The sequence below is a fragment of the Symphalangus syndactylus genome, chromosome 14 (genome assembly GCF_028878055.3).
Source record: "Symphalangus syndactylus isolate Jambi chromosome 14, NHGRI_mSymSyn1-v2.1_pri, whole genome shotgun sequence".
NCBI classification, from domain to species: domain Eukaryota; kingdom Metazoa; phylum Chordata; class Mammalia; order Primates; family Hylobatidae; genus Symphalangus; species Symphalangus syndactylus.
The window spans coordinates 36640049-36658325 of record NC_072436.2 but is presented as its reverse complement, the minus strand read 5'-3'; the positions used below and the strand labels follow the sequence as shown (position 1 = coordinate 36658325).

The window sequence follows — 18277 nt, the reverse complement described above, 5'->3', positions numbered from 1 at the left end:
AAATGCCTCTTTCCACTCTCACCAAACTGGGGTATTAACAATCTTTCAAACTTTGCTAATCCAAAAATATATATGTATTTATATATACAGGCTGGAGTGCAGTGGCACAATCTCGGCTCACTGCAGCCTCTGCCTCCCAGGTTCAAGCAATTCTCTTGCCTCAGCCTCCAGAGTAGCTGGGATTACAGGAGCGTGCTACCATGCCTGGCTAATTTTTGCATTTTTAGTAGAGACGGGGTTTCACCATGTTGTCCAAGCTGTTCTCAAACTCCTGACCTCAGATGATCCACCAGCCTTGGCCTCCCAAAATGCTGGGATTACAGGTGTGAGCCACTGGGCCTGGCCTATCCAAAATATTTGTTTTGTTTTGGTTTGGTTTTGTTCCTTTTTTATTTCCCGCTAATCTAAAATATTTTTAAATGATGTCTCATGGTTGTTCTAATTTGCATTTCTTTAGTTACCAAATAAACACCTTTTCACATGTTTACTGGCCATTTATATTTCATCTTTTGTGAAATGCCTACTTGGGTTTTTGCCCAATTTTCTGTTTAGGTTTCTTTTTCTTATTGTTTTACCAGTAAAAATAAACTAGGTATATTCATTTATTTACTGTCCTATACATTGCAAATTTTTCTCTATCATATATCTGGGGTATTTTTTCCATATCTATCTTTTCCTCTGTGATTTCTGGCTGTGGGGTCATGCTAAGAAAACATGAATTGAATTCCACTTCTTCTCCATGTGTGGTTCAAACTTTGGCCAGACCTTGAGGTCTCCAAAAGAGGAAGGGCATGCTGGGATCAGTTTTGAAGACATGCAGGCCAGGCACCCAGCCCAGACAGCAGTGGTGGAAGCAAGCCATGTGTCACCCACAAAGGACCTTGAGATCACACAGGATATAACAGTCAGCTCCAAGAAATAGTCCCTAAACTTTTAAGTGATAATACCTATTTTCACCATCTTGGAAGGGTATAAAGAGATAAAATCATTTGTGCAAAAGGACAACACAGAGAACACAGGCTAAGTACTAAAGCATTTACTCAAAAAATATGGGTGACTGGCCGGGCACGGTGGCTGATGCCTGTAATCCCAGCACTTTGGGAGGCTGAGGCGGACAGAACGCCTGAGGTCTAGAGTTCAAGACCAGCCTGACCAACATGGAGAAACCCCGTCTCTACTAAAAATACAAAATTAGCCGGACATGGTGGCACATGCCTGTAATCCCAGCTACCCAGGAAGCTGAGGCAGGAGAATTGCTTGAACTCAGGAGGCAGGGGTTGTGGTGAGCTGAGATCATGCCATTGCACTCCAGCCTGGGCAACAAGAGCAAAACTCTGTCTCAAAAAAAAAAAAAAAAAACGGGTGATTGACTTCAAAGTGCCAAGCATTTCCCTAGGGCTGGGCACAAAAGTTTCTATCTATCCTTTGTAACTTGAGAGTTTAGCTGGAAAAATAGGCCTTAATCAAAGAATCACAGAAAAAACAAATTTTTTAGGTGCAATAAGGGCTATCAATTAGAGATACACAGGGTATTAAGGGTATGAGAGGTCATGGAGGAGAAAGAATTAAAAGGGAAAGAACAAGCATCCCTCACAGAGGAAGCAGGTAGTACAGAGGCCTCATGTCATGTGGTACATCTGAGCAATAGAATGAAGCTCAGTGAGCCTGAGCCTGGGCTCAAGAACAAGCAGGGGCCAGGCGTGGTGGCTCATGCCTGTAATCTCAATACTTTAGGAGGCCGAGGCGGGCAGATCACTTGAGCTCAGAAGTTTGAGGCAAGTCTGGGCAACATGGTGAAACACCATTACTACAAAAAAAATCAAAACAATTAGCCCAGTGTAGTGGTGCAAGCCTGTGGGCCCAGCTACTCAGGAGGCTGAGGTGGGAGGATGGCTTAAGCCCAGGAGGCAGAGATTGCAGTAAGCCAAGATCATGCCACTACACTCCAGCCTTGGCAACAGTGCCAGACCCTGTCTCAAAAAAAAAACAAACAAAAAAAAACCAAAACAGAAACTTCCTGATAAATTAGGCTAGCAGCTGAGGATTTCATTTGCTATCCTAAGAGCCAGTGAAGTGTCTTTAAGCATAGATCAGAGTATGGGAGAGAAATGACTCAGGTTTGTGTTTTAAAAGATTACTCTGACTAAAGCATGGATAAACTGGGGGTAGGAGGCAAAGAAATGTGGAGAGACCTATTGAGACCACTGCAAACAGAAACTGGCAACAGCTTAGACTAAAATGATAGTGGCAAAGGGCCTGTGCAGAAGTCTGATGGATCTTGGAGAATGACCGTGGACTATCGTAAACTTAATCAGAGTGACTCCAACTGAAGCTACTGTCCCAGATGTATCTTTTTTTTTTTTTGAGACAGTGTCTTGCTCTGTCACCCAGAGCTCAAACTCAGCTCACTGCAGCCTTGACTCAAGTGATCCTCCTTCCTCCCACATAGCTGGGACCACAGGTGCATGCCACCATGCCCAGCTAATTTTTTTTTTTAGGGATGGGGTCTCACTTTGTTGCCCAGGCTGGTCTTGAACTCCTGGGCTCAACCAATCCTCCTGCCCTGGCTTCCAAAACTGCTGGGATTACATCTGTAAGCTACCATGCCCAGGGCCAGATGTAGCATCTTTACTCATACACAACAGCTCTTGGCACTTGGTATGGAGCTACCAAGTTAGAATCAAATTGGTATTTCTCCACACCAATTTATAAGGATCACCAGAAGTAGTTTGCTTTTACCTGGCAGGGCCAACAGTATACCTTCACAGTGTTACCTCCGGACTATGTCAGTTCTGCTCTCTAGCATAATACAGTTCACAGAGATCTTCATCATCTTGACAATCCACAAAATATCACATTAGTCCACTACAGTGATGACACTATGCTGTTGGATCTGATGAGCAGAAAGTACCAAGCGCTTTAGATGCCTTAGTAAGACATAAATAAGAAGTTGGGAGTTAAATCCAAAAACAATTCAGGGGCCTGCCACCTCAGAGACATTTCTCGGAAGTCAACAGTATAGAGTTATGTCAAAATATCCTCTCCAAGGTAAGACAGGTGGCTGTACCTCATACCACCTCACACACACACACACACACACACACACACGCACGCACAATGTTTGATAGGTTTTTCTTGGCTTTTGGAGACCATATATATACATTTGAGCAGCATGGGCACCCAGTAGCTCCACCTGGCACTCTCTCCTCCCTGGACAGTTTTGTAGCAGAGGCCTCCAGGGAGACACCTGTGAACAGCTTTCCTGAGCACACTACAAAGCAGATTTTTAACGAGGTTCAGAGGGTATATTTTTAGCAAGGTCAGGATCTCAGCTTTGGACACTGTCAGCCCCAGAGGTAATGGCAGCTCTTTGTATCTGTTATTCCTACATTCTTTACTTGTTACTAACTAATCCCGTTACTACAAACCTGTTGTAGTTAACAATTATTGAAATTAAACTTTCCCTGAACAGATTATTATACATGAATTTCTCTAACTGGATAAATAGTGTAATCTTCACCTCAAAAATAGCCAAATTTGAAAGGGAAACTCATGGCAGGGCACGGTGGCTCATGCCTGTAATCCCAACACTTTGGGAGGCGGAGGTCGATGGATCACTTGAGGTCAGGAATTCGAGACCAGCCTGACCAACATGGTGAAACCCCATCTCTACTAAAAATACAAAAATTAGCCGGGTGTGGGGCACACATCTGTAGCCCCACCTACTCGGAAGGCTGTGGCAGGAGAATCACTTGAGCCCGGGAGGCAGAGGTCGGCAGTGAGCTGAGATCGCACCACTGCACTCCAGCCTGGACAACAGAGTGAGACTCCGCCTCAAAAAAAAAAAAAAAAAAAAGGGAAATTCACAAGCTCAACTTTTTTTCTTTTTTGTAATGACAAGGTCTTGCTCTGTTGCCGAGGCTGGAGTGCAGTGGTGCAATTATGGTTCACTGCAGCCTCAAATCCTGCGCTCAAAGGATCTTCCTGCCTCAGACTCCCAAATAGGTGGAACTACAGGCACACACCACCATGACTGGCTAACTTTTGTTGTTGTTATTGTAGAAATGGGGTCTCGCTGTGTTGGCCAGGCTAGTCTTGAACTCCTGGCCACAAACAATTCTTCCACCTCAACCTCCCAAAGTGTTAGGATTACAGGCAGGAGCCACCACACCTGGCAAGCTCCATTCTAAACAATGTTAAGTTTGAGTTTACTTTAAAATACCCAAAAATAGGGCCGGGCACCATGGCTCACGCCTGTAATCCCAACACTTTGGGAGGCTGAGGCGGGTGGATCACTTGAGGTCAGGAGTTCGAGACCAGCCTGGCCAACATGATGAAACCCCGTCTCTACAAAAAATACAAAAATTAGCTGGGCACGGTAGTGGGCACCTATAATCCCAGCTACTCACGAGGCTGAGGCAGGAGAATCACTTGAACCCAGCACGCAGAGGTTACAGTGAGCTGATATCGCGCCACTGCACTCTAGCCTGGGTGACAGAGCAAGAATCCATCTCAAAAATAAAATAAAATATAAAATAAAATAAAATAAAATAAAATAAAATAAAATAAAATAAAATAAAATAAAATAATTAGCTGGAAATCACTTGAACCTGGGAGGTGGAGGTTGCAGTGAACCAAGATTGTGCCACTGCATTCCAGCCTGGGCAATGGAGCGAAGTTCAAGAGCTTAGAAAAATCTGGGATTAAGATGTGTTTATGAGTCATTTCCATAAAAATGCATAGCTGAAATGGCCTAGGGAAAAAGTAAACAGCAAGAAGAGTGACGCTAGGACTGAATCTTGAGAAATCCCAACATTTAATGGCTGGATAGAAGAGATAAGCCTCCTAAGGAAATATTGGAGTTTCCAGAGGGGCAGAGGAAAGTGAGGACAGGGCTGTGTCCAGGTAAAGGGTGGCACCACAGGAGTGCAGGGCTCCTGTCTCCCTTCAACAGAACTTGCTGAGGCTGACTGGCTGCCTCCAGCTGCTTCCCATATCTTTGGACCTGCCACAGTGCTCATGTCAAGGCCACCCTTCTTCTAGGCTGCTAGAACCCACGACTGAGCTTGATGGGAGCCATTTCTACTGAACTGTCTGACAGGGAATCTTTGCCCTGGGACTCCACACTCGACTGGCTGAGACCACCTCAGAATTGCACTGTAGTGAGAAGCACTTCCTATTTCCTTTCTTTCCTCTTCCCTTACTCATTCCTGCACTGCAGCCGGAAACTGCCCACCTCTGGCCTTCTAGTTAAGCACAATAATAATGTATCCCCTTGACTCAGGTATTTTTTTACTTAGAAACAAATGCATCCTAACTGACACACCACCCACAAGCTGACAGGAAAGGGTGAACGTGATGTCCACCAGATGTCAGACTGTAGGGTAGAGAGTTTGTGAAGATTAAAAAGGAAAATATTTTCCTCAGCCAACCACCAAAGGAAAAGATATAAAACAAGGGGCTGGTTTAAAAACAGGAGGATATTTAATCCATCTAAAAATACACATCAGGAAATGAGGGGAACCATAGGAAAATCCTCCACCTCTAACAGAGCGAGGTTACTGGCTTTCTGCTTGCTCCAAGAATCCCAAGACTTGATGTTTGGAAGAAATTATCTGTTCTTCAGCTACTCCCAGATACTCAGAAATAAGTTACACACATCTGGAGAAGGGTTCTGCCCTGCTGAAGCTAGATGGGAGCTCAATGCATGGGAGAAAGGAGCATCAATCTAGAAAAAAATGATCAAAGAACAGCTGAGTGACAGTGTGGGGCTATCCCAGGCAAGTAGGCTCCTGGTGCTCTGGTGTAGCCAGAACCCATACAAGCTGGGCTGGCCTAGGGAGCCCACCAGCCAGCCTGTGTTCAGCTACGGCTTCTGTGTTCTTATTTACCATCATCAGCCACAGCCCTTGGGAGCAAAGCCCTAGATGCCTCCTTCAAGCCCCTTGCTGGTTGGTTTCATCATTATCTCGCCTCTTCCAAATCTGTAAGAAATGAAAACACAAACTGAAGTCTAGGAGGCATTCAGTCAACAGACACTTACCAAAAACCTATTCTGTGCCAGGCCATGGACAACTCGTCACCCCATTTACAAATCTGCTATACCCCATTTGGAAATCTGCTACAGTGGCTACAGCCACTGAGGAGAAAAAAGTTATCTCTAGAAGGAGAGGTATCACTTTCTTCTTACAAAGCTATGGCTTTTGTCTCAATCTTCCTTCTTTTGCCAGGTACTAGGGCAGTTACATAAAGAGAAGACAGAGATGCTGTGTTCCACGCGTCAATCCAATGGAGAGGACAGACAGGCAAAGTGATATGGTCGGCACTAAAACAAACGTCAAGTAGAAAGCGCTGTGGGGTCACAAAGCTGCCTGGGGCTCTGGGGAGCACTTCATGGTCGACTTCTAGCCAGCCTCCCTGATGAGTCTAGGTTCTTCCTCCTCGAAACCAGACCGCACACTTCTGCAAAACTAACCTGGCCATAATCACAACTTTCTTTGCTCACTCATACATTTTCTACACTTCCTTATACTTCTTTTCTGAAAATCTCTGCTTGACTTTCAGGGCCATACATTCTGGCCCCAACTCACTCCTAAGTACTTCCCAACAGGTACCAGGCCCTCCAACCAAGGTCCTAACTCTATCCCTCTTCCTGCCTTGGCCCACTCCTCTCACGGGCCCCATACCCCACCTATTTGTGGCTCACTAAGCCTGTGGCCAACCCACCTGAATGTAAGCCTCTGACAGTGTGATCATCTGGGGAAGGATGTCAGTCACCTGGAGGTCTTGTAATTCATACCATTTGCCTGTCCCCTGCAGAAAGTATGAAGAGCTGGGTTAGTCTGCTCTCTAAAACCAAAAGGGTGTAGAAGGAAAGGATCATAGCCAAGACTAGAAAAATTAGAAGAACAGCCACTAGACATCATCCAGCAAGAGTCATAAAGAGGAGGGTACATGACTTCTGCTGGGCATGATTCAATTAATAGGACTTCTGGTTTGTCAGTCATGGCAAACTCAATTCCTGTTGGGAATTCTTTAAAGTTCTGTTTTTCTGTTTGTTGTTTTGTTTTTTTGAGACAGGGTCTCACTCTGTCACCCAGGCTGGAGTGCAGTGGTGTAATCACAACTCACTGCAGCCTTGACCCTTTGGACTCAAGCGATCCTCCCCTCAGCCTCCCAGGTAGCTGGGACTACAAGTGTGTGCCACTACAACTGGCTATTTTTTTGATAGAGATGGGGTCCCACTGTGTTGCCCAGACTAACTCTTGGTCTCAAAAGATCCTCCCGCCTCAGCCTCCTAAAGTGCTAGGATTATGGGTATGAGCCACTGCACCTGGCCCCTTGAAGTACAATGGAGTCTGAAACACTTCTGTACATCTTTTTAAAAGGAATTTAGTGGACACTAAAGATGAGAAAAGAGGAAGCTGTCTAATCCTCACCTATGATGTCTCCTTCCTGCTCAGAAATAACAGACTAGACATTCTCACTTACGAGGTACACAGTGTCAACCACTGAGAGAACCTAAATATGGACATTCCTGGCTGGGCGCAGGGGCTCACGCCTGTAATCCCAGCATTTTGGGAGGCCAAGGCAGGCGGATCACTTGAGGTCAGGAGTTTGAGACCAGCCTGGCCAACACGGTAAAACCCTGTCTCTACCAAAAATACAAAAATTAGCCAGGCGTGGTGGCAGGTGCCTCTAAGTCCCAGCTACTTGGGAGGCTGAGGCAGGAGAATCACTTGAACCCAGGAGATGGAGGTTGCAGTGAGCCAAGATCATGCCACTGCACTCCAGCCTGGGTGATAGAGTGAGACTCTGTCTTAAAAAAAAAAAAAAAAAAGCAATAGATCATCAAGAAAAGGTGTCCTTGGTGGACACTGTCTATCACACTAACCTGATTCCTTTGGCCCAAGAAACCAGTGCTACAAATACAGCAAAACGTATCTCACTTCATGCTTCCATGAACAAGGAAAAAATGTTTCTAGATTAAGGCAGAGGCACCTCTGGCCACCCACCTGCCTTATCCAACCAAAGTTTTAAGAAATGCCAAAGACCACTACTGTAGAATATAAATACCAGATCCTCTGGATATTACAACAGTTGAGAATATAGGAAACATAAGGAAAGCTCAGGATCACATAAGCAAGTTCCTATTCCTGCTTCAAGGACGAGTTAAGAACATGGGCTTTGAAGCAGAGTACCTGGGTTCAAATTCTAATTCTACTGACTTGAGGTCAATTACTGAAACTCTGAGCCTAGGACTCCTCCTCTGTAAAAAAGATGATACTGACCATCTATCTTGGAGGTGTGTTTTAATGAAAGAAATGAGATTAATGTACATTAACTGGGGTACTGCCTAACCACAGTAAAGCACCAGATAAACAGAAGCTAGTTAAGATTAAACCCACAGTTCCAGAAGAGACTAACCAAATGAGAACAATTTATGCTAATAATCTGTGATATCAAATATACCTCAAGTACATGTTTTATCTGTTTTCAACTTGAGACAAATTCACAACATTTTTAAGATGAAAGGCAGCCTCTAAGCCAGTGCTTCACAAACTTTAATTTCTTACAAATCAGAGGGTCATGTTAAAATCCAGGTTCTGATGTAGTAGGTTTGAGGGGCCTGAGGGTCTGCATTTCTAACAAGCTGATTTCTAACAAAACTGATGCTGATGTTATTGGTCCAAGGATGCATCCCACTTTGGATGGTAAGGCTCTAGTCTAGGGCAGAGGTTCTCAACCTTGGCTGCACATCAAGGTCTCTCAGGAAACTTCAAAACATCAAATGCCAGCCAGGCACGGTGGCTCATACCTATAATCCCAGCAATTTCAGAAGCTGAGGCGGGAGGATTGCTTGAGACCAGCATGGGCATCATAGCACAACCCCATCTCAATTAACTTGAAAAACAGAAAAGACATCAAACAGAAAAGACATCCACCTCCAGACAATCTAACAGAGAGCCTTTAACCTTAATGCTGACTGATGTTTAGGGTCAGATAATTCTTTGTAACAGGGGCTGTCCTTCATGTTGTAAAATATATACCAACATCCCTGGCCTCTGTCCCAGTTGAAAACCACTATTATAACTGGCCTGGTGTGGTGCCAGGCATTGGGATTTTAAAAAGCTCCTGGTTGGCACGATGGCTCATGCCTGTAATCCCAACACTTTGGGAGGCCGAGGCTGGTGGATCACAAGGTCAGGAGTTCAAGGCTAGCCTGGCCAAGATAGTGAAATCCCGTCTCTACTAAAAATACAAAAATTAGCCAGGCATGGTGACGGGCACCTGTAATCCCATAATCCCAGCTATTCGGGAGGCTAAGGCAGAGAACTACTTGAACCCAGGAGGCGGAGATTGCAGTGAGCCAAGATCACGCCACTGCACTCCAGCCTGGGCTACAGAGCGAGACCCTGTCTCAAAAAAAAAAAAAAAAAAGGCTCCCAGGGTGAGTCCAATGTGTAGCCAAAATTGAGAAACACTGCCTTAAACTAACTACTGACAGCACTATTACTTGCAGAGTCCCAAAGCCAAGGCCAAGCAAGGACAAACTGAAGGGAGCTGCCCTCTGAGATGCCAAAGAAAAACCCGTTTTTGCCACTCTGTGCCATGAGACGGTCAGCAAGCCACTCACATGATGAAGCACGTGGATCCGGTAGGAGCCCTCAGAGGGCTTGCCATCATGCACGATGTTGGCAATGAGGTCATAGGTGGTATTCTTGTGTACTGCTTGTACTTCTTCAGACAAGTATTCTCTCAGATCCACATTTCTGTTAATGGTGAAAATAAAGCCGGAATAATCAGACAAAGGCTGTGAGGTTAAGGAAACTGTACCACACAAATGGACCACAAAGTTGTTCATCCCTATTTTAGGACCCTTGCTCTGGGTAGGCCTGCAGAGTCAAGAAGGTCCAAGCGTGTTGGAATTCACAAAATATGCCAAAATGAATGACACGGTTACACAGCTTCCCATATGATTAAAAAAAAAAAAAAAAAAAAAAAAGAATGACAGGCAGTGGCTCATACCTATAATCCCAACACTTTGAGAGGTCAAGGTAGGAGGACTGCTTGAGCCCAGGAGTTCAAGGCCAGCCTGGGCAATGTAGTGAGACCCCTACAAAAAAAAAAAATTAGCCAGGCATGGTGGTACATGCATGTGGTCCTAGCTATTCAGGAGGCTGAGGTGAGAGGATCACTTGAGCCCAGGAGATTATGGCTAAAGTGAGCCAGGACCACACTATTGCACTCCAGCCTGGGCGACAGTGAGACCCTGTCTCAAAAAACCCCCAAAAAGAACTTTCAAATAGTTAAAAAGGAAAATATAGACAGTTAACAAGAATATTAAGAGACTATTTTAAATACTTAATTTTAGGAAAAATATATCATTTTGGAGTCTACAAATATTTATAAAAAAAAAATACAAGGTAAAATAAAAGAGACACTGCATCATAAAAGTTGTCTGATGTGCTATCACTCATTACATGAAACAAAACCGTGTTATCACTGGAAGAGTTCACAAGAAACAGCCAATGGTGGTCACGTCCAGTTATATAACTCCCTTTGAAGTTAGACTGTGAACATATTAACTGTTCAAAATTACAGAGTTTAAAACGTAAACCATGTGGTAATAAACAAACATATAACTTTGTTGTAATTATTACATGTAGCTTTCTATGTATTGGTGACAGCTATTTGTTTCTACAGACTGACAGTGTCCCATATATGATGCAGTCAGACTGTAATAAATATTCACTGTTAAGAAAATGGAGTCCAGGCACGGTGGCTCATGCCTGTAATCCCAACACTTTGGGAGGCCGAGGCGGGCAGACTGCCTGAGCTCAGGAGTTCGAAACCAGCCTGGGTAACATGGTGAAACCCTGTCTCTACTAAAGTACAAAACAAAAAATTAGCTGGGCGTGGCGGCGTGCACCTGTAGTCCCAGCTACTCGGGAGGCTGAGGCAGGAGAATTGCTTGAACCCAGGAGGCGGAGGTTGCAGTGAGCCGAGATAATGCCACCGCACTCCAGCCTGGGCAACAGAGCGAGACTCCGTCTCCAAAAAAAAAAAAAAAAGAAGATATGAGTCCCCGAGTCCATGTGAGCTCTAGACAGCCAACCTGCCTTCCTGCTGCTAAAAGCTGACTTCTCATTTTATTTTCTCTTCAGCCTGAACAAAAGCTGACTAGACTTGTCTGAATGAGTATCAGAGAAGTCCTTTTTTTTTTGAGACACAGTCTCGCTCTGTCGCCCAGGCTGGAGTGCAATGGCGCTATCTCAGCTCACTGCAAGCTCTGCCTCCCGGGTTCACGCCATTCTCCTGCCTCAGCCTCCCGAGTAGCTAGGACTACAGGCGCCCACCACCACGCCTGGCTAATTTTTTGTATTTTTAGTAGAGACGGGGTTTCACCGTGTTAGCCAGGATGGTCTCGATCTCCTGACCTCGTGATCCGCCCACCTCGGCCTCCCCAAGGGCTGGGATTACAGGCGTGAGCCACCGTGCCTGGTCCAGAGAAGTCTTTATACTCAAGATTTCATGACTGAACCAAAACTGTCCATGTGGCAAAAGAGAAATACTACATTTAATCATTTTGTGTTAGTAAATAGGAAAAGGAGCGATCTATTCATTTTTTTTTTTTTTAGTAGAGACAAGGTCTTGCTATGTTTTCCAGGCAGGTCTCAAACTCCTGAGCTCAAGCAATTTTCCCACCTCGGCCTCCCAAAGTGATGACATTACAGATGTGAGCCACTGCGCCCAGCCTGAAAGAGCAAACTATACTCATCTCCCAACCACAGCAACAGACCAGTTAAGAGAATGGCTAATTACCTGAAAGTGAAACTTTAAACCTGCCCTCAAAAATCTCTATCTGCAAATAAGCAGAGGGTGCCTAATCACCATAAGTCTGATAACTCTCTGACAAAAAGAGGATGTGTTATGAATAAAACATAGGAGAAGACAGGTATGAAAAAGATCCTTTTCAAGAAGTATGGACAATGAAATGATCCAGAATCGTATTACTCGAAGTAATTACAGCACATAAAATAATTAAAGTGCAAGTTTCCAGAATTAGTCACAATTTGAAGTTCTCTAAAAGACTGCCTAGTTAAGAAGCAACCTTTTTCTTAACTTCTCCGAAGTAAGCTTTCTGAAGGACAAACTTTTATATTGGGCCTACTCTAGGCCCATAAAAGAAACCAATGGGGCAAGGAAATTTCTGTGGCAACTGAACAGGAAGTACCATTGATACACAGTCTTCCTCCCTCTGGAGCTGCCCTTGGAATCAAGACTGCCCCTACCTACCAGGAACAGACATGTGACTGGCAATTCACAAGAGGCTAGTGCTGAAATAAAACTTTGATGCATGGACTTTCAAAGAAAGCACCTCTGTCATCCTACTCAAGGAGGCAGAGAACAAACCTCCATGTCCCCCCATTTAATTCTACTGTCTCACAAACAAGATGCTAGTGGAGAAAAGTGTGGGAAAACAGAAAAAGAAATTCCCCTGTAATTCTCAACTGCAAATGTTCTCTCTCCTCACCCTCCATGGTTCTAAGAGTCCTGGCAATACTATAATAAGATATTACACCTGGACAAACCCCTAGGGCTCAGGCCCATCTACTCCAAGCCTCTCATTTTATCTATGAGAGAACATATCCAGAAAACATGCAAACTATGGATCTGAGGTCCCACCACTAAGACAGCCTAAAACTCAGGCCTCTTAATTTTAGATACTACTTTCTTAAACTCTACATGGAATTTAAAACTGACACTATTTTCTTTCTTTCTTTTCTTTTTTTTTTTTTTTAGCACAGTCACACTCTGTTACCCAGACCCAGGCTGGAGGGCAGTGACACCATTTCAATCTCCAAGGTTCTAGCCATCCTCCTGCCTCAGCCCCTCAAGTACCTAGGACTGCAGGTGTGCACCACTACATCTGGCTAATTTTTTGTATTTTTTGGTAGAGATGGGGTTTTGCCATGTTGCCTAGGCTGGTCTTGAACTCCTGAGCTCAAGCGATCCATCTGCCTGGGCCTCCCAAAGTGCTGGGATTACAGGCGTGAGCCACCACGCCCGGCCAAACATCTTCTTAAGTATGAAAAACCTTGTCTCTTGAGAACTGAAAACCAACAGTCTACCCCCAAAAAGGATCTTGCAGAAGTTTTCTGAGTTGGAAGGAAGCAAACTAAAAGTATCTAGTACAACTCTAGTGTGCAAAAAAGGTGTGATGGCCAGCAAATAAATGGGCAGACCCTCACTACTCAGGACATCTTCCAAACCAGGCAGAATCCTACCTGTCCTATCCTACTTGCATCATTTCTTCTTCTCTACGCAGGAGGACTATAATTTCCAGCCAGCAACAGGAGAGAAGATAAAATAGGGATTGCCTCCCAATAAACATCCATCTTTTGTGGTCCCTGAAATAAGTGTATCCTTCCAATAAAAACTCTTATCTACTGTAGGTAGGCTCTGTTCCTTGTAATCCCCAACTAAGACAGTCCAAAATTAATACTGGTAAAAATACAAGAGAAGAAATCCAGGTTCACTCCCCGTGAGAGGAAGTGAGGCAGGATGTTACTTACGTAATAGGGAAATTGACAATAGTTGGATTCTTCTCAACAAAGAAGTTGTTCTTAGTGAATCTCTTGATACAAAAGATTAGATATGGAGGCAACTTGGTGAGCTGGAAGCGCTTCAGAAAGTTTTCCTTGTAAGTCTTATATTCCTAGAGAAAGAAAAGAAAATTCTCAAATTAGTGCTGAAGTTCAGTAGCATCAGAGCAGGGGCATGAGTTTTTCATTTAGGTTTTTAAAAATATAATTTTCCTCACACTTAAGTTCTTAAGACTCCTGGTCCCAGAAATTATGTATGAGGCTTAGGATGTGCAGTTTGGCTAAGGCTGATTTAAAAAAAAAAAAAAAAGGCCGGGCCTGGTGGCTCACGCCTGTAATCCTATCACTGTAGGAGGCCGAGGCAGGGGCATCACTTCAGCACAGGAGTTCGAGACCAGCCTTGACAACATGGTGAAACCCCATCACTACTAAAAAAGAAAAAGAAAAAAAAAGAAAAAGAAAAAAAAATATATATATATGTACAGAAAGAAAGCTAACCAGGCATGGCGGCTCACGCCTGTAATCCCAATACTTTGAGAGGCTGAGGCAGGCAGATCACTTGAGGCCAGGAGATCGAGACCAGCCTGGCCAACAGGGTGAAACCTCATCTTAGCTGGGCATGGTGGCATGTACCTGTAGTCCCAGCTACTCGGGAGGCTGAGGCAGAAGAATCGCTTGAACCTGGGAGGCAGAGGTTGCAGTGAGCTGAGATCACGCCACTGCACTCCAGCCTAGGCAACAGGGTGAGACTCCGTCTCAAAAAAAAAAAAAAAAAGTATGTCTCCCCACTTTTTGGAGTTTCTCCTCTCCTAAATGACCTCCCTCTCTCTATACTACCCAGAGGCAGGCAGGGAGCTGAAAAAAGGATATATGAGAAGTATAAGAGAGGGCACTGTGGTTGGGCAGTGGTTCACATCTGTAATCCCAACACTTTGGGAGGTCGAGGTGGGAGGATCCCTTGAGGCCAGGAGTTAAAGAACGGCCTGGGCAACACAGTGAGTGCTCTCTCTACAAAAATACTTAGCTGGGCGTGGTGGAGCATGTCTACAATCCCAGCTACTCAGGAGGCTGAGGCGAGAGGATCACTTGAGCCCAGGAGTTCGAGGCTGCAGTGAGCCATGATTATGCCACCATGATCACCCACACTGGGTGATAAAGCAAAACCCTGTCTCAAAAAATAATAAAAAGGGACACTGTAAGTTAAGAGTTGGGGGTGACCAGTTAGAAATACCAACGAGTCTGGGAGGCTCAATAAAGTCAATATACTTTATAATAAATACATCACATACATGTGGTGGTTCTTACATATAAAATGAAAATGGGCCAGGTGTGGTGGCTCACGCCTATAATCCCAGCACTTTGGGAGGCGAGGCAGGCGGATCACTTGAGGTCAAGAGTTTGAGACCAACCTGGCCAACATGCTGTCTCTGCTAAAAATATAAAAAATTAGCCGGTCATGGTGGTGGATGTCTGTAATCCCAGCTACTAGTGAGGCTGAGGCAGGAGAATCGCTTGAAACTGGGAAGTGGAGATTGCAGTCAGCCGAAATCACGCCACTGCACTCCAGCCTGGGCGACAAGAGCAAACTCTGTCTTGAAAAAAAAAAAAAAAAAAAAAAAAGAAAATGAAAAAGTCCAGAGAGCAAGGGTAAGTATATGCAGGGCAGGTGTGTTAATGGGCTACCTTCTCAGTGATGCCATTGAACTTGGCCAGGATGTTGAAGAGTGGCACTTGGGGAATGATGAGCTGCTCCTTCTCGTCCTTGTAGAGGGGGGCAGTAGGAAGGTCCAGCGTCAGGTACATAAAAGTGGACTCCACCATCGTCTCCTGGTACTCGTCATTATGGAGCAACTGCTCTTTTTCTTCTGCTGGCTAGAAATGAATGAGAAGAAAAGAGAGGAAAGGAGTGTGAGGGGTATAGGAACCAACACAGAACCGATGTTTTACCACACCGACATTTCCTTCATCTGAAAGAACAAAGAGAAGTGCCTGAGAGATTGGGCAGTTTGGCATGCACCACCTGGTTAGATTAACTTAAGAACCAACAGGTTTCCTTCTTTAAAGATATTTTGCTTATATACCAGACTATCTAAAAAGCTCTGAGGCCAAGTGTGATGGCTCACGGCTGTAATCTCAACACTTTGGGAACAAAGGTGAGAGGACTGCTTGAGTCCAGGACTTCGAGACCAGCCTGGGCAACACAGTGAGACTCCATCTCTACAGAAAAAAAAAAAAAAAAAAAAATTGGCTGGGCGTGATGGCTCACACCTGTAATCCCAGCAGTTTGGGAGGCCAAGGCAGGTAGATCACCTGAGGTCAGGAGTTCAAGACCAACGTGACCAACATGGAGAAACCCCATCTCTACTAAAAATACAAAATAAGCCAGGCGTGGTGGTGGCGCCTGTAATCCTAGCTACTCGGGAGGCTGAGGCAGGAGAATCACTTGAACTCGGGAGACGGAGGTTGCAGTGAGCCGAGATCGTGCCATTGCACTCCAGCCTGGGCAACAAGAGTGAAATTCCGTCTCAATAAAATAAATAAATTAATTAATTAAATAAAAATTAAAATTAAAATTAGCCCAGTGTGGTGGTGTGCATCTATAGTTCCAGTTTCTGGGGAGGTCGAGGTGGGAGGATCACTTCAGCAGGGGAGGTTGAGGCTGCAGTGAACCATAATCACGCCACCACACTCAGCCTGAGTGACAGAGTGAGATCTTGTCTCAAAAAAAAAAAAAAAATCCATTAGAAAAAGAAAGAAAGTGGGCCGGGCACGGTGGCTCATGCATGTAATCCCAGCACTTTGGGAGGCCAAGGGAGGTGGATCACCTAAGGTCAGGAGATTGAGACCAGCCTGACCAACATGGTAAAACCTCGTCTCTACTAAAAATAGAAAAATTAGCCAGGCGTGGTGGCGCATGCCTGTAATCCCAGCTACTTGGGAGGCTGAGGCAGGAGAATTGCTTGAACCCAGGAGGTGGAGGTTGCAGTGAGCTGAGATCATGCCACTGCACTCCAGACTGGTCAACAAGAGCAAAACTCCATCTCAAAAAAGAAAAGCTCTAAGACCATCTAGGAAGCTTAGCTGAGGGCCAGGCACAGTGACTCATGCCTGTAATCCCAGCACTTTGGGAGGCCGAGGCAGGCAGATCACCTGAGGTCAGGAGTTCGAGACCAGCCTGGACCAACATGGAGAAGCCCTGTCATGACTAAACATACAAAATTAGCCGGGCGTGGTGGCAAGCGCCTGTAATCACAGCTACTCAGGAGGCTAAGGCAGGAGAATCACTTGAACCCAGGAGGTAGAGGTTGCAGTGAGCTGAGATGGCGCCACTGCACTCCAGCCTTGGCGACAGAGGGAGACTGTCTAAGAAAAACAAAAAGAAAGCTTAGCTGAGCTTTCTGAAAAAACATAGCAGCACCACCTAGTGACCAGAACACTTGAACCAGCAGAGTACATCCAATTACTAACTCCCAAACTGAAAAAGTGCACTAGCACGACAGGCACCAGGCAGAGCTGCCACTAGGCAGGTGCTTTGTTGAACCTCTTCATGGGGCAAGCAGACTTGTCAGTTCTCTGAGTATCTCTTCATCTCCCCTATGTCCCCTCAAGCAATATGAATCAGTCTAAGACCCAGGCTCAACTAACTCACCAGATCAGGATGGGGAAGTTTTTTAGTGAAGATCCTCATGGACCCCTGGAAAACATCAGTCACAATAGCTGCACAAACAAGAAGCAAGAGACAAATTCTGTGAGGATAGAAAACATGTCTAAAATATATTTCCAGCTTCTAAATTTCTGAAATAAACCAGCATCTTCCAGCAAAAGACCCAGAGCTCTCACTAAACACAGAAGTTTCCTTTTGTACTATACACCACCAGGGTACTTTTATAATTATTTGTGTAAATAATTACTTTATTTCTCTTAAGACAACTTTTTATCCTCCATCACAGGGCCTGGTCCATAAAAGAAAAGGTAAATGTGTTCAAAATGAAGGAATGATTTACAGAGCGTGGTGATACATGAATTACAAAAAAATTCACAAGCAAAACAAGGTACAGCCAAGGAACTTCCCATAACCATAAGCTACTTTCAAAGGGAGACAATGTCCAAACTGTAATGAAGACAAGAGGACAATGACAGACTAAGAGATGGGCCAGAACAGGATCAAAGCAACAAGAGAGAAAGCACAACCAAGTTCTAGAATCCTGCCAAGACACAAGTTAGAGAGCTCAGAGGGTTATTAACACAGGCTGAAGACACCTGGTAGAGAGGGCAGGGCGATCCAGTGGGAAAAGCAACAGGCCACAATCCCACATCAAGACACCATCACATCTATAATCCTAGCACTTTGGGCAGATCACCTAAGGTCAGGAGTTTGAGACCAGCCTGGCCAACATGGTGAAATCCCATCTCTACTAAAAGTACAAAAACTAACTGGGCGTGGTAGTGGGTGCCTGTAATCCCAGCTACCCTTGGTAGACTGAGGGAGAACTGCTTGAACCTGGGAGACAGAGGCTACAGTGAGCTGAGACCGTGCCACTGCATAGCCTAGGTGACAGAGCAAGACTCCATCTCAAAATATATATATAATAAAATATCATTGGGACTATAACCAAATTCTAGCAAAAACTATGGAGAGGGGCCTATTCAGAAAGAACATTTAGTTT

At 44.8% G+C, this 18277-nt stretch overlaps 1 protein-coding gene across 15 annotated transcripts in view; it reads right to left on the bottom strand.

Moving 5' to 3' along the window:
• Nucleotides 1-18277, bottom strand: part of USP39 (ubiquitin specific peptidase 39) — an 81302-nt gene that overhangs the window by 29621 nt on the left and 33404 nt on the right. For 9 of the 15 annotated variants that reach the window (XM_055243568.2, XM_055243572.2, XM_055243570.1 and 6 more), the window contains 6 exons: nucleotides 17260-17327; nucleotides 15294-15482; nucleotides 13581-13723; nucleotides 9638-9773; nucleotides 6727-6813; nucleotides 5463-5984 (listed from right to left, as the gene is read on the bottom strand). In XM_055243568.2, coding sequence (XP_055099543.1) covers nucleotides 5937-5984; nucleotides 6727-6813; nucleotides 9638-9773; nucleotides 13581-13723; nucleotides 15294-15482; nucleotides 17260-17327 — 671 coding nt within the window. In that variant the 3' untranslated portion in view covers nucleotides 5463-5936. Of the gene's footprint in view, nucleotides 1-5462; nucleotides 5985-6726; nucleotides 6814-9637; nucleotides 9774-13580; nucleotides 13724-15293; nucleotides 15483-17259; nucleotides 17328-18277 lie in introns of those variants that run through there. The other 6 variants (XM_063617572.1, XM_063617574.1, XM_055243565.2 and 3 more) reach the window with 2 other exon arrangements.